This window comes from Zonotrichia albicollis, chromosome 33, assembly GCF_047830755.1.
Source record: "Zonotrichia albicollis isolate bZonAlb1 chromosome 33, bZonAlb1.hap1, whole genome shotgun sequence".
NCBI classification, from domain to species: Eukaryota; Metazoa; Chordata; class Aves; order Passeriformes; family Passerellidae; genus Zonotrichia; species Zonotrichia albicollis.
The window spans coordinates 1889838-1912919 of NC_133851.1; the positions used below are offsets into that span (position 1 = coordinate 1889838).

General features: G+C 63.7%; 4 protein-coding genes across 5 annotated transcripts; 2 read left to right on the forward strand and 2 right to left on the reverse strand.

The window, feature by feature from the left end:
- Positions 1–156: 156 nt before the first annotated feature.
- On the reverse strand, positions 157–2607 carry MIP (major intrinsic protein of lens fiber). The gene is made up of 4 exons (XM_074530542.1): positions 2124–2607; positions 1273–1437; positions 1107–1187; positions 157–627 (listed from the first exon to the last, which is right to left on the reverse strand). The coding sequence occupies exons 1-4, from the start codon at positions 2481–2483 to the stop codon at positions 415–417; spliced, it is 819 nt and encodes a 272-aa protein (XP_074386643.1). The 5' UTR covers positions 2484–2607; the 3' UTR covers positions 157–414.
- A 146-nt stretch (positions 2608–2753) lies between these two features.
- LOC141726138 (aquaporin-2-like) lies at positions 2754–6444 on the reverse strand. 2 transcript variants are annotated; one of them, XM_074530544.1, is made up of 5 exons: positions 6119–6421; positions 4883–5203; positions 4378–4530; positions 4219–4299; positions 2754–3647 (listed from the first exon to the last, which is right to left on the reverse strand). In XM_074530544.1, the coding sequence occupies exons 1-5, from the start codon at positions 6128–6130 to the stop codon at positions 3444–3446; spliced, it is 771 nt and encodes a 256-aa protein (XP_074386645.1). In that variant the 5' UTR covers positions 6131–6421; the 3' UTR covers positions 2754–3443. The 2 variants fall into 2 exon arrangements, with proteins under 2 accessions (XP_074386645.1, XP_074386646.1); XM_074530545.1 differs by lacking the exon at positions 4219–4299 and having other exon boundaries at positions 6119–6444.
- Positions 6445–10388: 3944 nt separating this feature from the next.
- Positions 10389–21266, forward strand: RBMS2 (RNA binding motif single stranded interacting protein 2). Its single transcript, XM_074530808.1, is given in 14 exon segments — positions 10389–10664; positions 12007–12155; positions 12262–12320; positions 12991–13082; positions 13163–13320; positions 14677–14756; positions 15352–15461; positions 16340–16386; positions 16472–16497; positions 16500–16564; positions 17610–17657; positions 19173–19280; positions 19376–19453; positions 21038–21266. Coding segments are annotated over 14 exon segments (1167 nt in total). The 5' UTR covers positions 10389–10598; the 3' UTR covers positions 21119–21266.
- Positions 21128–22903, forward strand: LOC141726152 (uncharacterized; the record flags this gene model as incomplete). The annotated part of the gene is made up of 1 exon (XM_074530566.1): positions 21128–22903. A coding segment is annotated over one exon (1503 nt), but the record flags the coding sequence as incomplete, so codon positions are not given.
- Positions 22904–23082: the final 179 nt, after the last annotated feature.

Consider the following 23082-nt stretch of genomic DNA (forward strand, 5'->3'; position numbering starts at 1 on the left):
GGGACGCTGTGGCGGCGTTGCCCTTTTAAGACCGGCGCTGGCTGGGCGGGGCCTGCCCGGGGCGCGGGAACGGGCGGCCCCTCCCGCCACCCGCCGGGCGGGCTCCGGTGTTCCCCCCACCAATCCTCGTTCCCTCCCAGTTCCCGGTGCCGGGCACGGCCGCGAGCGGTTACCAAAATAAAAGAGCAGGTTTAATTCACCGAACACAGAAGTCCCGCCGCGGCGGGGCGGGGCGGCCCCGGCCCGGTACGGGCGGCCCCGGGCAGCCCGGTTGGCCGGTTCCCGGCAGCAGCGGGGCCCCGCCGCCGGCCGCCCGCCGCGCCGCGCCGCACACACACGCACCACACGCACCGCGGCGGCCCCGTCACAGCAAAGCAGCGGCGGGCGCGGGGCCGCGCCCCGGGACGGGCCCCGTTACAGCCCCTGCGTCTTCAGCTCCAGCGGCTCTGCCGGCGGCTCGGGCGGCGGCTCGGCGGTGGCGGCGGCGGCGGTGACGGCGGTGGGGGCGGGCGGCTCTCCCTTGAGGGCGGCCAGGCGCTCGGCCAAGCTGCGCGGCCGCGGGCACAGCGCGAACTCGTAGAGCACCGCGCCCAGCGCCGCGCCCAGCAGCGGGCCCGCCCAGTACACCTGCGGGGGGGAGGCGTGGGCACCGGCACCGGGGGACCCCCGGCTCCCCGCCCTCCGTGGGGTACACGGTACCCACCCCGCTGATGCTCGAGCACCGGCCCATTCGGAGCCACCGGTCTCCGGGTGAGCTGGGGACTGCAGCGTGTCCCCCTTACCGGGATGTCCCCGGTGGGGGCAGGACCCGACTCCCGCTCCCCGGAATGTCCCCGGTGTGCAGGACCCGTCTCCCGTACCCCGGGATATCCCCGGTGGGGCAGGACTCGTCTCCCGCTCCCCGGGATGTTCCTGGTCGGGCAGCACCCATCTCCGTTCCCCGGGTTATCAGGGGGTTACCCAGCACCCTGAGGCGCTGCTGTCACCGTGGTGGCACCGGCAGCCCCCCGCCATCAGCGGGGACACGGCGGCTGGGCCAGGACAAGCGGGGGGGTCCTGAGGGGGTCCCGGGGCGGGTTTGGGGGTCCCCGTCCCCCCGCACTTACCCAGTGGTTGGCGAAGTTGCGGGTGATGACGGCGGGGGCGAAGGAGCGAGCGGGGTTCATGCTGGCGCCCGTGTAGTGGATCTGCGGGGGGATCGGGCAGTGGGGGGCTGCACAGCTGCCCCCCAACCCCTCCCCAGCCCCGGGGGGTCCCCGAGGCCGCTCTTACCCCGAAGAGGTGACCGAGGGCGAGGGAGAAGCCGACGGGCACGGCGGCCATGGCCGGGCGCCCGTCGTGACGGTCGTCGAAGCTGGCGAAGACGCAGAGGACGAACTGGGCGGTCAGGAGCAGCTCCACCACCGTGCCCTGGCCCGGGCCCACGCCGGGGTGCAGCTGTGTGGGGAGGGGGCTCAGCACCCCGAAGAGCTGCACCCCCATTGCCCCCCAGCACCCCAAATCCTCCCTTGTTATCCTTCCACACCCCAAATTTCCACTGTACCATAAACATCTCCTCATGTCCAAATTCTTCTGGGATGCCCAGCCCCACATCAATCCAAACCCCAAAACATCTTCTGGACCCCCAAATCCACCCTCAAACACCTCAGAACCCCCATTACAGCCCCATGGTACCCCAAAACACCTCCTGGACCCCCCCAATCCCCCCAACCCCTCATTACAGCCCCCAAAGTACCTCAGGCCCCCAAATCCCCATTGCAGCCTCAAAGTACCTCAGACCCCCCCAAACACCTCCTGGACCCCCTCAATTCCCCCAAACCCCCTTCTGGACCCCCCCAATTCCCCCATGGTACTCCAGATCCCAAAACAACCCCTGGACTCCCCCAGTCTTTCCAAACCCTCATTACAGCCCCAAAGTACCTCAGACCCCCAAACCCTCCTGGACCCCCCCAATTCCCCCAAACCACCTCCTGGACCCCCCCCCAGTTTCCTCAAACCATCTCCTGGACCCCCCAATTCTTCCAGACACCTCCTGGAGCCCCCAAACCCTCATTACAGCCCCCACTCCACAATCCCCCAGCCCCACAGACACCCCCAGCCCCCCGATATCCCGCCGTGCTCACCGCGCTGAGGCCGAGGGTGCCACGGACGGGGCCGGGGGTCACCCCATAGAGCACCCCAGCTCCGGCCAGCATTCCCAACACCTGGGCCAGCAGGTAACCCAGGGCACGGGGCAGGGAGAGCTGCGAGGCCATCAGGAAGGCCAGCGTGATGGCCGGGTTGACGTGACCCCCGCTGACATTGCCCAACGCCTGCACCAGCGTGCTCTGGGCCAGCCCGAAGGCCAAGGCGGACCCCACAACGCTGGGGGGGCCCGGGGCCCAGCGCAGGGAGGCCCCCAGCCCCAGCAGGGCATAGAGGAGGCTGCCCAGGAACTCGGCCAGCACGGCCCTCCAGAAGGCGGACGAGCGCAGCTCCCGCATGGCCTGGCCCCGCTGCCGCCCTCCACGGCCCCGCTCCCCTCCCCGGGGGCCGCCCGTGCCCACCTTTATAAGCCCCCCCCGGGCCGGCCCCGGGGGTGGGATCGCACCTCAGCCACCCCCCTCACACACACCGTTAACCGATTCGCTGCCCGGGGCACGGGACAGGTGACACGCCGTGAGGAACCCCCCCTGGGCATCCCCTCCATAATGGGGACCCCCCCCCCCCTTAGAGCTGCACCGCCCCCATCCCTGGGTTTTTTTGGGGGGGGGCTGTGACCCATTGATGCCCTCAGTGGGGTTTAAGGGACCCCCTTGCTGGGGGCCAGCACTGCCGCACCTCCCACCCCCCTAAAGGTTTTTGGGGACACTTTGGGGCAACCCCCAGTGGGAGGGGCGCTGGGTGGGGGCTGTGGGGTAGGGTGGGGGCTGCGGGGTGTCCCCCCCCCTCCCCGGTGCTGTTGTCTGCGGGAGGGTTTGGTTTATTCAGGCGGGCTTAGCGGGCGCTGAGTCCCCGGCCGGGGGGATTAAAGCCCGGCCCGGCCATTGGTGCCCGGCGGAATCTGCCGGGGCTGCAGAGGACTCTACAAAGGGCTTTGCTGCGCTCAGCTCCCCGGCACGGGACGGGGCTGACGGGGGGTCCCGGCCCCCGCCCTCACCGGGGGGATGCGGGGAGGGAGAACCCGCGGGGAGGGCCGGCCCCGCCGGTGTCACAGTGCCGCAGCCCCCCGGTATCGCGGTGCCGCAGCCCCCCGGTGTCGCGGTGCCGCAGCCCCCCGGTGTCGCGGTGCCGTTATCGAGACCCCCTCCCCGGTCCCCTCACAGCATCGCTCCGCACCCACCTGCGACCCCAACACACTTTTAATCCCCCCCTACCCACTCGGATAAAAGGGGAGGGGGCACCAAGCCCACCCTGTGGGTGCCCCATGGAAGGATCGGGGGGCTGCGGTGGAACTGGGGGGCTCAGGCAGTGCCCTGCTCGCCCGGGGGCGGTGGTGGGGGGCACTGGGACACCGAGGAGGGGGACAGGCTGGGGGTCTCCACCAGAGCCACGTCCCGGCAGGCGAGGCAGGCGCTGAGCTTCTCCCGGGACGCTCCCGGTGCCAGGACGAACTCGTAGGAGAGCCCGGCCAGCACCGCGCCCAGCACCGGGCCCAGCCAGTACACCTGGAGGGGGACAGAGCTTTGGGGGGGTCCCAGGAATGGGGGGGACACGGGATCCCACCCCAGAGATGGGGACTGAGCAGAGGAATCTGCCCCAGGGGAGGGGGTGTCACTTGTATGGGGTAGGGGGATTGGGGAGGGGGCACATCCTGAGGGGATGGGGCTTGTCCCAAGGATGGCAATAGGGGGGACACAGTGGTCTTGTGATGGTGACACCATGAGGGCCCTCGGGGACACGGCTGACGCTGACCTGTCCCAGGGGGACGAAGGTTTGGGAAGGGAAGGTTTGGGAAGGGAAGGTTTGGGAAGGGAAGGTTTGGGAAGGTTTGGGAAGGTTAGGGAAGGGAAGGGAAGGGAAGGGAAGGGAAGGGAAGGGAAGGGAAGGGAAGGGAAGGGAAGGGAAGGGAAGGGAAGGGAAGGGAAGGGAAGGGAAGGGAAGGGAAGGGAAGGGAAGGGAAGGGATCAGGAACCGCCATTCTGGAGTGAGGATGGGACCACAGCGGTCACACCCTGCAGCTGGAGACCCCCCCTTACTTGGGGACTCTGGGGGACCCCCAGGGTGCCCCCAACTCACCCAATGATCATCCCAGAGCCCGGTGACGATGGCCGGCCCCAGCGAGCGCGCGGGGTTCATGCTGCCCCCCGAGAACGGCCCCTGTGGGTGACGGGGGGGGGGTCAGGGGCTGGTGGGGTGGGGACACCTTGGGCAGGTGGGACATGGGGGGGACCTTACAGCAGCCAGGGCACCGGCGGCCACAGCACTGCCCAGGGCCAGCCCGGCCTGTGGGGCTGCGTGTTCAGAGGTGGCAAAGGCAGCCAGTGCCAGCTGGAAGGTGGCAAAGGTCTCCCATGCCAGCGCTGTCCCTGCTGTCCCCACCGTGCTCACCTGCAGGGAGGGAGGGACACCTGTCCAACCTGTCCAGTGCCAGGGGACAGGGACAGAAATGGGGTACCTTGGAGATGGGACCCCTCAGTCCCTGGGCACCACATGGGGGGTACTAGGGCAAAGGGGTGCCATGGAAACAGGGAATGGGGTACCTCAGAGATGGGGTACCTCAGGGATGGGACCCTGGGGTACCTCGGGGATGGGGTACCCGGGCACCACAGTGGGGGGTACCAGTGCAAAGGGGTGCCATGGAAACAGGATACCCCAGTTTTTGGGTACCCACGGGGATGGAGTATCTGAGATGGGGTACCACAGTGGGCACGAGGACGGGGACAGGGATGGGGACACTCACCCTGGTGACAAGCCCGGTGCCATCCTGCAGCGCTGCCCGGGCAGCGGCAGAGGCCAGCGTGGCCCCCGTGCACTGGGCCAGGACCCCCAGGGCCCCGCGCAGGGCGCTCAGCTTGCGGGTGCACAGCAGGGCCAGCGTCAATGCAGGGTTGGCCTGGGGACCCCCGAGGGTGCAGAGGAGCCCCCCGGCCACCAACCCCCCTGCCAGGGCCGGTGCCAGCTGCTCTGGGGATGCTGAAGCCCCCAGGACCACCCCCACGAAGATGAGGGTGGCCAGCAGCTCTGCCAGCACCCCCTGCCAGAAGCGGCCGCTGCGCAGCTCCTGGGGGGACAGCGGGGTTGGGGGTCACCCCACGGGCACTGCCAGGAGGGGGTGGCACAAAGGGGGCAGGGGGGCTTTGGGGATGGGGTATTTGGGGGGGGGGATGCCCAAGGATTGGGTGTCTCAGGGGTGGGGTGCTACGGCAACAGGATGTGCCAGTTATTGGGGAGTTTTGTGAGGGGACCCCCCAATACCTGGGTACTGCAGTGGGGAGGTTCCTCGGTGGTGGGGTGCCCTGGCAATTGGGTGTCCCAGTTTTTGGGATGGGGTACCTCAGAGATGGGGTACCTTGGGGATGGGACCCCCCCAGCACCTGGGTACCACAATGGGGGGGTCCCTTGGTGATGGGTGCCCTGGTGATGGGGTGCCCAGTTTATGGGATGGGGTACCTAAAAGATGGGGTATCTTGGCGATGGCACCCCTCAGTCTCTGGGCACTGCAGTGGGAGGTACTGGGGCAATGGGGTGCCATGGAAACAGGATGTCCCAGTTTTTGGGATGGGGTACCTCGGGGATGGGACCCCTCAGTCCCTGGACACTGCAATGGGGGTACCAGGGCAATAGGGTGCCATGGAAAGAGGATTCCCCAGTTTTTGGGTACCTACAGGGATGGGGTACCTAAAAGATGGGGTACCTCGGGGATGGGACCCCTCAGTCCCTGGGCACTGCGGTGACAGCATGTCCTGGCAATGGGGTCACAGGGATGAAGGGGGGACAGCAGCCACGACAGGGCCAGGGGTCACAGTGAGGGACCCCCCTGTGCCAGGGCTATGGGCCTGGCATTGAAGTGACAGATTTGGGGACTCTCCATGAGCTGGGGGCTGCTCACCCACCCCCCCCCAGGCAGGGAGGGACTCTGGAGCTGTGGTTTTGGGGAGGGGGCTGGGGGGGTCGGGGCCGCTCACAGGGGTCTTACCTCGAAGGCCATGGTGCAGCTGTGGGAGAGGGGAGTGCAGAGCAGGGGCACCTCCTGCCCCCTGGCACTGCCACCCCCGGCACTGTCCCTGTCACCCCCCAGCAGTGCCACCCCTTTGGCACAGGGCAGCCCTGAGGTGCTGAGGTTGGGGCAGGATTTTGGGAGGGGGTCCTTGGAGAATCCCTGGGTGCCATGGCAACCCCTGGGACACTTTGGGGTGTTGCCAGGACAACCAGAGATGAAAGGACATGGGATGAAAGGCTGGGGGGGATGAGGGGGGGGTCACACATCTGGGATGAGAGTGGGGACAGGGCTGTCCCTGGGGGGGTTGGACACCTGGGATGGGCACAGAGACCCTCGGGGAGGGGCTGAGGGGGGCACAGGGGACAGGGTGACACACCTAGGATGAGCACAGGGTCCTGGGGGGAGCAAGGGGGTCACAGGGGACAGGGTGACACACCTGGGCAGGGGGATGGCATTGTCACACACCTGGGACGAGAATGGGGATAGGGTCCCTGGTGGGGCAACAGGAGGGGTGGCACAAGTGGATCAAGATGGGGACAGGGCTGTCCCTGGCAGGGGGACCAGGGTGGGTCACACATTTGGGACAAGAATTGGGGACAGGGAGGTCCTGGGGAGGTCACACATGCCACAATTCAGGGACAGGGATATCCCAGGGGGGGTGACACACCTGACACAATTCATGGACAGGGGTGCCCAAGGGGGCTCACACACCTGGGACAAGAATTGGGGACAGGGCTGTCACTGGGGGGTCACAAACCTGCCACAATTGAGGCACAAGGGTATCCCAAGGGGGTCACACATCTGGGACAAGAATTGGGGACAGGGCTGTCACTGGGGGAGTCACAAACCTGCCACAATTCATGAACAGGGGTGTCCCAAGGGGGTCACACATCTGGGACAAGAACTCGGGACAGGGGTGTCCCTGGGGGGGTCACAAACCTGCCACAATTCAGGGACAGGAGTGTCCTGGGGGGATCACACACCTGCCACAATTCATGGACAGGGGTGTCCCAAGGGGGTCACACATCTGGAACAAGAATTGGGGACAGGGCTGTCACTGGGGGAGTCACAAACCTGCCACAATTCAGGGACAGGGATGTCCCTGGGGGGTCACAAACCTGCCACAATTCAGGGACAAGGGTATCCCAAGGGGTCACACATCTGGGACAAGAATTGGGGACAGGGCAGTCACTGGGGGAGTCACAAACCTGCCACAATTCAGGGACAAGGGTATCCCAAGGGGGTCCCACACAGGACAAGCCCGGGGCCGGGTCTGACCCCACCGTGGGAGGGATCTGGGGCCGCAAGGGGGCCCAGCCCCGGTGCCCCCCCGGCCGTGGCTCTGCCGGCTCAGCAGCGGCCCCGGCCCCGCACGTGGGGTGAGTCAGCGGGCGAAGCCCTGGCTCAGCACGGGGGGGCCCCGGCGCTGCTGAGCCCGGCAAAGCCAGAACAATCCGCGGCCACAAAGGGATGGGACAGAGCCGGGACACGCGGGGGGACACCGGGGGAACAGCCCTGGGGGGGGGGGTGGGAGGGTTTATAGGAGTGGAATATGTGGGGGACACCAGGGGACACACAGGGGGACAGCCCTGGGAGATGGGGACAACCCTGGGGGAGGTTATAGGAGGGGAATATGTGGGGGACACACAGGGGGACAGCCCTGGGAGATGGGGACAGCCCTGGGCGAGGTTATAGGAGGGGGAATATGTGGGGGGCACAAAGGGGGACAGCCCTGGGAGATGGGGACAGCCCTGGGTGAGGTTATAGGAGGGGAATATGTGGGGGACACACAGGGGGACAGCCCTGGGAGATGGGGACAGCCCTGGGCGAGGTTATAGGAGGGGAATATGTGGGGGACACCGGGGGACACACAGGGGGACACTGAGGGGGAATACGGGATGTGGGGGTCCTAGGGGGAATATGGGGGGGATATGCTGGGGACACCGGGAGGACAGCCCTGGGGGGATGTGGGGGGGTTTTGGGCAGAATAGCGGGGGATATGTGGGGGACACTGGGGGGACAGCCCCAGGGGGGTGTGTGTGGGGCGTTTCTGGGAGGGGAATATGGGGGGACACCGGGTGTGAGGGGGTTTTAGGGGGAATATTGGGGAGATATGTGGGGGACACCGGGGGACACACAGGGGGACAGCTCTGGGTGGGGAGGGGGTTTTAAGGGGAATATGGGGGTGGACACACAGGGGGACATTTGGGGACAGCCCTGGAGGGGTGGGGGGTGTTCTGGGGGGAATATGGGGGGGATTATGTGGGGGACACCGGGGACACACACAGGGGGACAGCCCTGGAGGAGTGAGGGGACACCGGGGGGACAGCTCTGGGGGGTGGTTTAAGGGGGGAACACCGGGGGACACACAGGGGGACACTGGGGGGACAGCCCTGGGGGTGTGTGTGAGGGTTTTAGGGGTAATATGGGGGGGACACGCAGGGTGACAGCCCTGGGGGGGTTTATAGGAGGGGAATATGTGGGGGGCACTGGTGGGATAGCCCTGTGGATGTGGGGGGTTTTGGGGGGAATATGGGGGGGATATGTGAAGGACGCGCAGGGCAATATGAGGGAAGAAAAAGGGAGGGGAGATTGGGGGGAAACAACTGGGGGACATGTGGGGGACACCCTGTGGGGACAATTTGGCGACATTCTGCTGGCACATGTGGCCAGTCACGGTAGGGACACACAGAGGGGACGTTTGGGGGGACACCGAGTGGGACAAGGGGATGGAGGGGGTCCCCAGGACCCTGTGCCCCTTTTGTGCTGTCCCTGCCTGAGCTCGTGCCAGGGTGGGCACAGCTGGGCTGGGACCCCCATTGTGCCCCTGGCGTTCTGTGTCACCTCACAGACTCTCTGGGGACCACCAGATGTGCCCCCAAGAGCCCCCAGTCCTGTCTTGTAGACCCTCCAGGTGCCCCCCTTCTGCCTCACAGACCCCCGCAAAGTGGCCCCAGCGCCCCCAATCCTAACCTATAGACCCCAAAATGTCACAACCTACCCCAAAGACCCCCCTCAGGATCCCCTACAGACACTCAGGTGCCGCCAGGATGCCCCAGAGCCCCCCCAGGTGCCCCCAGAATCCCCCTACCCTACTCTACACAACTCCCTGAACCCCTCAAGTCTGCCATGCAGAACCCCAGAGCCCGCCAGAAACCCCAATCTCGCCGCACAGACCCTCAAGACGCTCCCCAGACCCCTCAGGTGCCCCCCAAATTCCGCCTTTCCCCACTCCAAAATGGCGGCCCCCGGAGCCGCCTCAGAAATGGGCGCGGCCTAAGGCAGTCACGTGACGGAGGAAAGACGCCAATATGGCGGCGGGCGGGGTGTGGTGTCCAACCACGTGACCAGCGTTTCCAAAATGGCCGCGCCCACGGCGAAGGCGGGGAGGCGGGGCCAAGGGGGTAATGGCGGCGGTGGGCGTGGCTTCTCTTAAAGGGACCGCGCTATACCGGGGAGGGGGGATCCGTGACGTCCCCTTGGTGCGGGGGAGGGCTCGGGGGGTGCAGCCCCCCCGGGGGTTCATGAGAGGGACCCTCCCCTCTCCCAGCTGAGGGAGAGGAGAGGTGCGGGATCCCCCCCGCCATGTTCTCCGGTGTTCCCCCGGTTTTCCCCCGGTGTCCCGGGCGGTCTAGGGGGGAAGGAAGGTGTCTCATTTGTGGGGAGGGGGGTGTCGTGAGGCTGACAGGGGTCACGGGGGGGTGACAGGCGGTACCGGGGATGACACCGGGGGGGGCGAGGGGCAGCACCGGGGGGTTCCGGGGAACACCGGGGGAGAACGGACCGGACCGGGGTTGACACTCGGGAAGGACGGGTAGCGCCCGGGGGGCTGACACCGAGGGGTAACGGGCAGGACCAAGGGGTGACGAGGAACACCGGAGGAGGACGGGGCAGCACCGGGGGGGTGACAACGGGGGTAACGGGAGAGTACCGGGGGGTGACACAGGCGGAGGGCACCGGGGGGGTGACACCGGGGAGGGACTGGCAGGGTAAGGGGGTGACGCGGACCACCCGAGGAGAACGGGCAGCACCGGGATGTGACGGGGAACACCGGGGGAGAACGGGGCAGCACCGGGGGGGTGACACCGGGGGGTAACAGGAGGCACCCTAAGTGACACCGGAGGGGAACGGGCAGCACCGGGGCTGACACCGGAGCAGCACGGGCAGGACCGGGGTGTGACGGGGACCACCGGAGGAGCACGGGCAGCACCAGGGGGTGACACCGGGGGGTAACGAGCAAGACCGGGGGTGACACCGGGGGAGAACGGGCAGCACCGGGGGTGACACCGGAGAGGAACGGGGAGGAGTGAAGGTGACACGGGAGGAGCACCGGGCTGTGGCGGGCAGCACCGGGCGGGGAGCGGCGCTAGGACCCGGCGCGGCGGGGCCCGCCCGGATTCCAGGCTGGCTCCCGGTGTGACGTCACGCCCGGTCCCGGCCCCTCGCGCTCGGGAAAATGCTGCTCTCGGTGCCGCCGCGCTCGGGGCTCCCCGCCTTCGCCTACAACAAGGGCGGCAAGAAGGTACCGGGAGGGCGGCGGGGCCCGCTGGGCCCGGCCCGGTCCGCTCCGGTATTGGGGGGGGGGATCCGGTGGGGGCGGATCCGGAGCCGTCCCGGCGGGACAGGCCCGGGGAGGGGGGGCGGGGAATGGGGGTGCTGGGAAAGGGGGGCCGCCCCTAGCGGGTCACCCCCACCCCAACACCGGGAAGGGAGCGGGGACACCCCCCCGGTGAGCTCCGGTTTGCCGGGGGGGGGGATGTCCCGTGTGTTCGGCGCTATCGCCACCCCCGGTTCGTGCCTCAGTTTCCCTCCCCATCCCCGTTCATCCCCCCCAGCCCCGGTTCGTGCCTCAGTTTCCCTCCGCATCCCGTGATGGAAGTGGGGGGGGTGGGGTCACCGCATTGTGGCCTCCCCGCTCCTACCGGGGATACCGAGGGAGGATTTGGGGGGTCCGGGATGGAATTTGGGGCTGGGGACACACCAGGACAGGGGGTCTGGAGGGTGGGGAGGGGAAGGTGGGGACCCCCTGAGTGAGGAGATGGGGGAGAGGGTCGGGGTTTGGGGGTCCTGGGGGAGATAATGGGGTCGGGGAGAGATAATGGGGTGCAGGGGGAGACAATGAGGTTAGGGGGAATTTATGGGGCCCAGGGAGAGATAATGGGGTCAGGGGAAAATGGTGAGGTCCAGGGGGTTGGGGGGAAATGATGGGGCTGGGGGGAAAATAGGGGGTCCAGGGGGGAGATAATGGGGTTTGGGGGGAAGTTATGGGGTCCAGGAGTCCTCTCAAAAGGGAAGATAATGGGGTTTGGGGGGAAGTTATGGGGTCCAGGCGTCCTTCTCTCCAGGGAGGATTTTGGGGTCAAAATTATAAGAAGGGGAAATTATAAGGTCCAGGGGGAGATAATGGGGCTGGGGGAGATAATGGGGTCGGGGGGAAATTTTGGGGACAAGGGTAAGATAATGGGGTTCAGGGGGGAGATAATGGGGTTGGGGGGAAATTATGGGAATTTGGGGGTCAGGGGGAAATTATAAGGTCCAGGGGGAGATAATGGGGCTGGGGGAGATAATGAGGTCGGGGGGAAATTGTGGGGACAAGGGTAAGATAATGGGGTTGGGGGGAGATAATGGGATCCAGGGGAGGGGTCCAGGGGTCCTTCTCTCCAGGAGGGTGATAATAGGGTTGGGGGCAAATTATGGGATCGGGGGGAAATGAGGGGGTCCAGGGATCCTTCTCTCCAGGGGTGAGACAATGAGGTCCAGGCTGAGCCCCCCGGGATGGGCTGAACCCCACTTGGGGTATCTCATGGCGAGGGGAGGATTTTGGGGGTCTACAGCAGAGCTGACCCCCCCCTTTCCCCCCCCAGCAGCCCTATGTGCCCCCGGCCCAGCCCCTGGGCCCCCCCAGCCCCAGCCCGGGCGGGGGGACCCCAGACCAGCTCAGCAAGACCAACCTCTACATCCGGGGGCTGCACCCCGGCACCACCGACCAGGACCTGGTCAAGCTCTGCCAGCCGTGAGTGGGGCGGGGGTCCCGCTGTGTCCCCCCCATCCCCAGAACCCTTCATGGGGGGGCTGGGGGTCCCACAGAATCCTGACACCCCCTTTATCCCCCTCCCCAGCTATGGGAAGATTGTCTCCACCAAAGCCATCCTGGATAAAACAACCAACAAGTGCAAAGGTTTGGGGGGGACACTGAGGCTGGGGTGGGGGTCGGGAGGGTGGGAGGGTTGGGGGGGCTGCAGGGGAAGGGGCTCCATGGGGTTGGGGGGGGTTTCACAGATCTGGGGGGCTGCAAGGGGTGGGGGTACATGGGGCTGGGGGGCTCAGGATAAGGGGACAGGGATTTGGGGGGGCTTCCAGAGCTGGGGGGCTGCACAAATCTAGGGGGGCTGTGGGGAGTGAAGGTGTTTGGGGCTGGAGGGGCTCAGGATGGGGGGACAGGGATTTGGGGGGGGGGCTTCCAGAGTTGGGGGGCTGCAGGGGATGGGGGTCAGGGATTTGGGGGGGCTGGGGGGCTCAGGATGATGGGGAGGGCTGAGGGGGACAGGGATTTTGGGGGGGCTTCCAGAGCTGGGGGGCTGCACAAATCTAGGGGGGCTGTGGGGAGTGGAGGTGTTTGGGGCTGGAGGGGCTCAGGATGGGGGGACAGGGATTTAAGGGGTCTTCCAGAGCTGGGGGGCTGCAGGGGATGGGGGGCCAGGGATTTGGGGGGGCTTCCAGAGCTGGGGTGTGTGGGGGCTGAAGGGGGTGGGGGTGTGTGGGGCTGGGGTGGGGGGCTCAGGAGGATGGGGAGGGGTGGGGTTGCTTTATTTTGGGGGGGGTCTCTCTGACCTCTCCCCCCTCCCCAGGTTATGGTTTCGTGGACTTTGACAGCCCCACAGCCGCCCAAAAAGCTGTGACAGCCCTGAAAGCCAGCGGGGTTCAGGCACAAATGGCCAAGGTACCGAACCCCCCCCAATCCCCAACGACCCCCAGAGCCCCCCCAGGAGCCCCCTGCCCTGGGCTGACCCCTCCCCACAGCAACAGGAGCAGGACCCCACCAACCTGTACATCTCGAACCTGCCGCTGGGCGTGGACGAGCAGGAGCTGGAGGCGCTGCTGAAGCCCTTCGGGCAGGTGGTCTCCACCCGCATCCTGCGCGACCCCCACGGCGCCAGCAGGGGCGTGGGATTCGCACGGTACGGGAGGGGGCGGTGGGGTTTGGGGGGCTGCACAGAACTGGGGGGGGCTGCAGGGGATGGGGGGGCTGCAGGGCATGGGGGTAGATGGAGGGGTTCAGAACAATAAGGAGGGCTGGGGGGGACAGGGATTTGGGGGTCTGAACAGGTTTGGGGGAGCTGTGAGCGATGGGGGTGTGTGGGGATGGGGAGGACTGGGGGGCTGCACACAGCTCGGGGGGGCTGCAGGGGATGGGGGGACTGAGGATGATGGGGAGGGTTGGGGTGACAAAGACTTGGGGGGCTGCACAGATCTGGGGGGGCTGAGGATGATGGGGAGAGCTGGGGGGGCTGCAGGGGGTTGGGGGGCTGCACAGAGATGGGGGGGCTGCAGGGCATGGGGGTAGATGGAGGGGCTCAGAACAATAAGGAGGGCTGGGGGGGACAGGGATTTGGGGGTCTGAACAGGTTTGGGGGAGCTGTGAGGGATGGGGAGGACTGGGGGGCTGCACACAGCTCAGGGGGGCTGCAGGGGATGGGGTGGGGCTGAGGATGATGGGGAGGGTTGGGGGGACAGGAATTTGGGGGGGCTTCCAGATCTGGGGGGCTGCAGGGGATGGGGATGGCTCAGGAGGATGGGGAGGGCTGGGGAGAGAGGGACTTGGGGGAGCTGCACAGGTTTGGGGGGGCTGCACAAATCTGGGGGGGCTGCAGGGGTTGGGGGTGTGTGGGGCTAGGGGGGCTCAGGAGGATGGGGAGGGCTGGGGGGGGCAGGGATTTGGGGGGCTGCAGGGATTTGGGGGGTCTTCCAGATCTGGGGGGCTGCAGGGGATGGGGGGTACATTGGGCTGGGGGGACATGGATTTGTGGGGGGTCTGCACAGATCTGGGGGGGCTTCAGGGGATGGGAGGGGGTGCTCAGGAGGATGGGGAGGACTTGGGGGGGACAGGGATTTGGGGGGCCTTCCAGAGTTGGGGGGCTGCAGGGGATGACGGGAGGGCACATGGGGCTGGGGGCACATGGATTTGTCGGGGGGCTTCACAGATCTCTCGGGGGGGGCTTCAAGATCTGGGGGGAGCTTTAAGGGATGGGGGGGTGCTCAGGAGGATGGGGAGGACTTGGGGGGGACAGGGATTATTTTGGGGGGTCTTCCAGAGTTGGGGGGCTGCAGGGGATGAGGGGGGGGCACATTGGGCTGGGGGCTATATGGGGCTGGTGGGACAGGGATTTGGGGGGGGGGGCTGCATGGAGCTGGGTGGGAGCACAGAGATTTGGGGGGGGTGCACAGAAAGCTGGGGGGGCTGCACGGGGGTTTGGGGGGGCACACACAGAATTGGGGGCCCCCCCTGGCCCCCGGCCCAGCCCCGCTCCCCCCAGGATGGAATCCACGGAGAAGTGCGAGGCCGTCATCACCCACTTCAACGGGAAATTCATCAAAACCCCCCCGGGGGTGCCAGGTGGGCTGGGGGTGGGGGAGGATTTGGGGGTGCTTGGGGGGGGTCAGGGAGGAGAATTTGGGGATTTTGGGGGTACTGGGGGAGTCAGGGAGGCAATTTGGGAGAGCTGGGGAAGTCAGGGAGGCAATTTGGGAGAGCTGGGGGTCCCAAGAGGGGATTTTGGGGAGAGCTGGGGGGGTCCCAAGAGGGGATTTTGGGGTGCTGGGGGGGTCAGGGAGGGGATTTTATGGATTTTGGGGGGGGGCAGAAGGGGATTTTGGGGATTTTGGGGATTTTGGGGGTGCTAGGGGGGTCAGGGAGGGGATTTGGGAGAGCTTGGGGGTCCCAAGAGGGGTTTTTGGGGTGCTGGGGGGGTCAGGGAGGGGTTTTTATGGATTTTGGGGGGGGCAGAAGGGGATTTTGGGGATTTTGAGGGTGCTGGGGGGGTCAGGGAGCGAATTTTGGGGGAGGTCAGGGAGGGGATTTTGGGGACTTTGGAGAGGGGTCAAGGAGGGGATTTTGGGGAATTTGGGGGTGCTGGGGGTGGTCCCAGGAGGGGATTAGGGGATTTTTGGGGGTCCTGGGGGGGGCTGGCAGCACTGACACCCCCTCCCAGCCCCCCCAGACCCCCTCCTGTGCAAGTTTGCTGATGGGGGGCAGAAGAAGAGGCAGAGCCAGGGCAAGTTCGTGTCCAACGGCAGAGCCTGGGCCCGGGACGGAGACACGGTGAGGGGGCACAATTAAAAAAAATTATTATACTTTTTATTCAAAAATGAAGTTTTTAGAATGAATTTTTTTTGAAAAGTATTTTATAATTTATATATCGCTGACAGAGCTGATGAAGTCACATGTACAATATATATAATGTACATATAATTACATATAATATATATGATATATATAAATATATATAGTATATATTTATCTATTATATAATAATAGATATAATATATATTGCTATATTATATACATCACATAATATATATGTATTAAAATATAAAAGTTTATGTCTTTTTATTTTCTAATATCTTTCTAATTTCATATTCTAATATATTTCTATTCTAATATATTCTAAGATGTGTTCTATTTTTATTTATGTTTTTATACTTATATAAATATATATTTATTATTTATGCAAGTAAGTATAATATATAAAGAATAAATATATATTAAAATAAATATATTAACATATATATTTATGAGTAAATACAAATAAATATATGTTTATATATAATATATACACAATTATTTATTAATATGTTAATTGCATATATATATAAATATATATATATAATATAATATAATATAATGTAATGTAATATAATATATAATATATAATATATAATAAATATAAATAACTATTTATTTAAAAGCTTATGTTAATAATTATTTATTATAACTATTAATACAATAGTAATTAGAATTCTATAATACATTTTTAGAAATAGAAATATATTTTTATGAATAACTACATGAGATATATTTATTAAAAAACTCATGCAATATTAATTAAATTTCTGTGATATATTCATATAAATATCAATATATTTTTATAAATAAATATAAAAATCATTATTTATTTATTCCCTTTTCTCCCCCCCCAGGGCACGGTGACCTTGGCCTACGACCCCGCCACGGCGCTGCAGAACGGGTGGGTGCCCCCGGGCCCCCCCGTGCCCGTCGGGGCGGGGGCTGCCGGCCGCGGCCCCCCCCAGCCCTGACCCCCCGCCCCGCAGGTTCTACCCCGCGCCCTACGGGCTGGCCCCGGCCGGATGCTGCCCCCCGCCGCCCTGGCCCCCTACCTGCCCTCCCCGGTGTCCTCGTACCAGGTACGGCCCTGGGGGGCTGCCAGAGGGAGGGTCCCCACGTGGGGAATGGGGAGACACTGCCTGGGGAAAGGGGAGATGACGCCTGGGATAGGGGAGACCCCGCCTGGAAAAAGGGGAGACCCAGCCTGGGGAAGGGGAGACACCACCTGGAAAAAGAGGAGACCCCACCTGGGAATGGGGAGACCCTGCCTGGATAGGGGAGACCCCGCCTGGGAATGGGGAGACCCCACTTCGAAAAGGGGAGACACCACCTGGAAAAAGAGGAGACCCCACCTGGGAATGGGGAGACCCTGCCTGGGAATGGGAAGACACCACTGGGGAAAGGGGAGACCCCACGTGGGAATGGGGAGACCCCACCTGGGGAAGTGGAGACCTCGCCTGAGAAAGGGGAGACCCTGCTTGGGGAATGGGGAGACCCCACCTGGGGAAGGGGAGACCCCACCTGGGGAAGGGGAGACCCCGCCTGGAAAAAGGGGAGACCCCCCCGGGAATGGGAGACCCTGCCTGGGGAATGGGGAGACCCCACATGGGAGAGGGGAAACCCCCCCGGGAAAGGAGAGACCCCACCTGGGAATGGGGGGATCCCACATGGGGAAGGGGAGACCCTGCCTGGAAAAAGGGGAGACTCCGCCTGGGAATGGGGAGACCCCACCTGGGAATGGGGAGACCCCACCTGGGAATGGGGAGATCCCGCCTGGAAAAAGGGGAGACCCCGCCTAGGGAAGGGGAGACCCCACCTGGGGGAGACCCCGCCTGGGGAAAGGGGAGACCCCGCGTGGGAATGGGGAGACCCCGCCTGGAAAAAGGGGAGACCCCTCCCGGGAATGGGGAGACCCAGGAAAGGGGAGACCCCACCTGGGGAAGGGGAGATCCTGCCTGGAAAAAGAGGAGACCCCGCCTGGGGAAGGGGAGACCCCACCTGGGAAAGGGGAGACCCAGGAAAGGGGAGACCCCACCCGGGAATGGGGGACCCCACCTGGAAAAAGGGGAGACCCCGCCTGGGGAAGTGGAGACCCCGCCCACTGCCACCCGGTGTCACCCACAGGTCCACGGCCCCGCCTGGATGCACCAGTCCTACCTCGTGCAGCCCACGGTGAGCCACGCCCTGTGACACGCCCCCATGCCACACCCGGTGCCACACCCAGTGCTCCACCTCGTGCCACGCCCAGTGCTCCACCTGGTGCCACGCCCAGTGCCACACCCAATTCCATGCCCAGTGTCATACCTGCTGCCACACCCAGTGTCACGCCCTGAGGGGGGGCGGGAACCCTGCTTGGATTGTCCCCGCCCACACTTGCCCTGCCCTAATGGGGGAGGTGATGTTGGAGCCCCACCCACCTTTGCCCTCCCCCCGTAGTCAAGCTCCTCCCACTTTGCCAAAGCCACACCCACCTTTGTCAGGCCCCGCCCATTTTGGTGTCACTTTGGAGCTCCTGGGCCCTGTCCTGTGTCCCCTCCCCATGGGTGCAAAGTCACAGTGTCCCCCAGTGTCCCCCCTGTTCCCCCCATGTCCCCACACTGTCACTGCCCTGCAGGGCACGGTGCTGGTCCCCGTCGTGTCCCCACGTCTGTCCCCATGTCCCCATGTCTGTCCCATGTTCCCATATCTGTCCCATGTCCCCCAGGGCGCAGTGCTGGTCCCTGCCGTGTCCCCATGTCTGTCCCCGTGTCCCCATATCTGTCCCATGTCCCCATATCTGTCCCATGTCCCCAGAGCGCGGTACTGGCCCCCGCTGTGTCCCCATGTCCCCATGTCTGTCCCCATATCTGTCCCCATGTCCCCATGTCCGTCTGTGTCCCCAGGGCGCGGTGCTGGCCCCCGCCATGTCCCCATATCTGTCCCATATCTGTCCCCATATCTGTCCCATGTCCCCCAGGGCACGGTGCTGGCCCCCTCCGTGTCCCCATATCTGTCCCCATGTCCCCATATCTGTCCCATGTCCCCAGGGCACAGTGCTGGCCCCCGCCGTGTCCCCATATCTGTCCCCATGTCCCCATATCTGTCCCATGTCCCCATGTCTGTCCCATGTCCCCAGGGCGCGGTGCTGGCCCCCACCATGTCCCCATGTCTGTCCCCATGTCCCCATGTCTGTCTCCATGTCCCCCCAGGGCGCAGTGCTGGCCCCTGCCGTGTCCCCATGTCCCCATGTCTGTCCCATGTCCCCAGGGCGCGGAGCTGGCCCCCGCCGTGTCCCCATATCTGTCCCCATGTCCCCATATCTGTCCCATGTCCCCAGGGCGCGGTGCTGGCCCCCGCCTTGTCCCCATATTTGTCCCCATGTCCGTCTGTGTCCCCCAGGGCGCGGTGCTGGCCCCTGCCGTGTCCCCATGTCCCCATGTCTGTCCCCATGTCCCCATATCTGTCCCATGTCCCCATATCTGTCCCCATGTCCTGGTGTCCCCATGTCCCCATGTCCGTCTGTGTCCCCAGGGCACGGTGCTGGTCCCTGCCGTGTCCCCACATCTGTCCCCATGTCCTGGTGTCCCCATGTCCGTCTGTGTCCCCAGGGCGCGGTGCTGGCCCCCGCCTTGTCCCCATGTCCCATATCTGTCCCCATGTCTGTCCCGGTGTCCCCACATCTGTCCCCATGTCCGTCTGTGTCCCCAGGGCGCGGTGCTGGCCCCCGCCGTTGACCACGCCGTCCCCCTCCAGCCCTCCGTGGTGGCGCCCCTGGCCCAGCAGCTCGGGCACCTCTCTCTGGGCAGCGCTGGCACGGTAAGACCCCCCCATCCCCCACCCGAGACCCCTCCCCAAACCCCCGGGGACCCCTCCCCGACCCCCCTGACCCCCCCCGGTGTCCCTGTCCCCAGTACGTCCCCGCTGCCGCCGCCGTCCCCGGAGCCTTCATCCCCCCGTACCCGCCGGTGCCCCCCGCCCTCCCGCTGGAGGTGAGTCAGGGGGTTTGGGGTTCACAATTTGGGGTTCAGCGTTTGGGGGAGCAGGATTTGGGGGTCCGGGAGGGGGTTTTGGGGTGCAGAACTCGGGGGTTCAGGATTTGGGGGTGCAGGATTTGGGGGTGCAGCATTTGGGGGTGCAGCATTTGGAGTGCAGGATTTGGGGGTCCGGGAGAGGTTTAGGGTGCAGAATTGGTGGTGCAGGGTTGGGGGTGCAGGATTTGGAGTTCAGGATTTGCAGTTCAGGGTTTGAGGGTGCAGCATTTGGGGGTTCAGAATTTGGGGGTGCAGCGTTTGGGGGTGCAGGATTTGGGAGTGCAGCGCTTGGGGTTCAGGGTTTTGGGGGATCAGGATTTGGGGCTTCAGTTTTTTGAGGTTCAGGATTTGTTGGTGCAAGATTTGAGGGTTCAGGATTTGGGGTTTAGGATTTGGGAGTTCAGGATTTGGGGGCGCAGAGTTTGGTGGTGCAGCGTTTGGGGGTTCAGGATTCGAGAGTGCAGGATTTGGGGGTTAAGGATTTGGGGATGCAGAATTTGAGGGTTCACGATTTGGGGTTTAGGATTTGGGGTGCAGGATTTTGGGTTTCAAGGTTTAGGGGTGCAGGGTTTGGGGGTTCAGGATTTGGGGCTGCAGCGTTTGGTGGTGCAGGGTTTTGGGGGTTCAGGGTTTGAGGGTTCAGGATTTGGGGGTGCAGGGTTTGTGGTTCAGGCTTTGGAGTGCAGGGGCTTGAGGGTTCAGGGTTTGGGGGTTCAGGATTTAGAGGTTCAGGATTTGGGGCTGCAGTGTTTGGAGGTGTAGGATTTGGGGGTGTAGGGTTTGGGGGTGCAGGATTTGGAGGTTCAGGGTTTGGATTTCAGGATTTGTGGGTTCAGGATTTTGGGGTTTCAAGGTTTGGGGCTGCAGGATTTATGTGTGCAGGGTTTGGGGGTTCAGCGTTTGGGATTGCTGGGTCTGGGGGTTCAGGATTTGGAGATACAGGATTTGGGGGATCAGGATTTGGGGGTTCAGGGTTTGGGGTTCAGGAGTTTGGAGTTTCAAGGTTTGGGGGTTCAAGATTTGGGGCTGCAGCGTTTGGCAGTGCAGGGTTGGGGGGTGCAGGGTTTTGGGGGTTCAGGGTTTGAGGGTTCAAGATTTGGGTTCAGGATTTGGGGGTGCAGGGTTTGTGGTTCAGGCTTTGGAGTGCAGGGTTTGTGGGTGTAGGGTTTGGGGGTGCAGGATTTGGGGGATCAGGATTTGGGGGTTCAGGAGTTTGGGGTTTCAAGGTTTGGGGGTTCAGGATTTGGGGATCAGGATTTGGAGGTTCAGGGTTTGGGGGTTCAGCGTTTGGGATTGCTGGGTCTGGGGGTTCAGGATTTGGGGGTTCAGGATTTGGGGGATCAGGATTTGGGGTTGAGGAGTTTGGGGTTTCAAGGTTTGGGGTTCAGGGTTTGGGGGATCAGGATTTGGGGTTTCAAGGTTTGGGGGTTCAGGATTTGGGGGTTCAGGATTTGGGGTTTCAAGGTTTGGGGGTTCAGGATTTGGGGTTTCAGGATTTGGGGGTGCAGGATTTGGGGTGCATTAACCCCTCCCTCCCCGCAGGACGGCGGAGCCGCCCCCACCCACGCCCCCATCGAGTCTCCGTCCGAGCCCGGCGCCTTCCCCTACCCGTACCCCAAGTAGCGGCGGGGGGGGCCCGGCCCGAGGGGACCCCCCCTCCATCCCCAGAACCCCCCGGGATGGGACCCCCGACCCCCAAAACCCCCCCGGGAAAGCTCCGAGCTCCGGGCGGGGGTCCCAGGGTGGGGTTTTGGGGGGGTCCCTCTGTTCCATCCCCTCCCCTCTTCCTCCCCCCCCCCCCCTCGGAGGGCTTTTCTTCCTCCCGCGTTTTCTAAAAAAACTAAAAAACAAAAAGGCAAAAAAAAAAAAAAAAAAAAGAAAAAAAAAAGGCAAAAAAGGACGAAAAAAAAGGGGGAAAAAAAGATAAAAAAGGCAAAAAAAAAAGGAAAAAAAATAAGGAAAAAAAAGGCAAACGCCGCCGCCGCAGCCGCGCGCCGCCCCGGGGGGGGCACCGGGGGTCCCGGCCGCCCCCCCCCCCACCCCTCGTGCTTCCAGGGCCCGCGGCCCCGCCGGCCCCGGTGCCCCCCGTGCCTTGTGCTGCCCCCCCGTGCCCCCCCCGGCTCGGGGTCTGCGGGTGCTGGGGAGGGGGGGGAGCCATGGAGACCCCCCCCCCAAAACCCCCCCCCACCCACCCACCCCAATCTCCGGGCTCAGCCCCCCCGCAGGGCCGGGGGTGCTCCCCAACCCCCCCCCCCAGCCATTCCTGCCCCGGGGGGGTCGGTCAAGTGCAATAACCCCCCCAAAAAAAACCCCCAAAATCCAACCCCCCCCAGCTTTGAGGGGCGCCCCGAGGGTCAATCAGGCACTTTAGAGCCCCCCCCCGCGCCCCCTCCCCATCCTCGCTGTCCCCACCCCCCCCCCCCACCCCAAGCGACAATCAGGGGGTCCCGCGGGGGGGGGCTCTTGCAACCAAAGATTGGGGGGGGGGTCGCAAATTGCGGGGGGGGGGGATTGAGCAACCCCAGCCCCCCCCAAAAAGGCTTCGCACCCCCCCCGCCCACACAGCGGGGGTCTGTCCGTCCATCCCCCCCTCCCCCCTCAATATCCCCCTCCCCAAATCGCTTCCAGCTCCGCCCCCCCCCCCAATTTTCCCCAGGGGCCTCCCGGTTCTTCCACAGCCCCCCCCCCCCAAATATAAAATACAGGGGGAGGGGTCCCCAGACCCCCCCCCCTCACCCACCACACATCTACCTCACCCCACAGCTCGGGGGGGCGCCCAGCCCCATTTTGGGGGTGTCGGGGGGGGGGTTCACCCCTTTGCCCCCCCCCCTCAAAAGGGGTGACGCCCCCTCCCCCCCCCGGTTTCAGCCATCACCCCCCCCCTTTGCTGCTACATCCCAGCCCCCCCCCCCACTTTGGTCGGGGGGCTGTGACCCCCCCAAGGAAGGAACCAAAGAGGGAGACCCCCCCCAAATACCCCCCAAAATCCTCCTGGACCCCCCCCGGGGCTGGGGGGGGGCGTTGGGACCCCCCCCCACCATGGTGAGCCCCAACCCCGCTGCTGGTTTGGAGAGGGGGGGGCTGAGATTTTTTTGGGGGGGGTCCCCATCAATCCTGGGATGGGTGGTGGGGTGAGGGGGGGGGGAAACTCAAGGAAAATTCGAGACCCCCCCCCTCCCCTTTTTTTCGGCCCCCCCCCTTCCCCCCCCACTTTAATTTATACGTAGCGCATTTTGTACAGGTTTTTAAGTTGCTTTTTTTAAAAAATGAAAAAAAAAAATTCTCCAGAGGTTTCTAGTTTTGTATTTTTCTTCCTCCTCGCTTCCGCGCTCGCCCCCCCCCCGCGACCCCCCCCTCAAAAAAAAAAAATTACACAAAACCCCCCCTGCGACCTCCCCCCACCTTAAACACCCCCCCCCCCCTTCGAGGTTGTTTTGGTTTTTTTTAAATAAAAAACAGCAAGAAAAGGAAAAAAAAATTGAGTTTTTTTGTGGTGAGAAAAGGGGGGGGAAAAGGGTCCCAAACCCCCTCCCCAAATTCAGGGGTCAAATTCAGGGGTCCCAAACTCCCCCCCACCCAAAAAACAA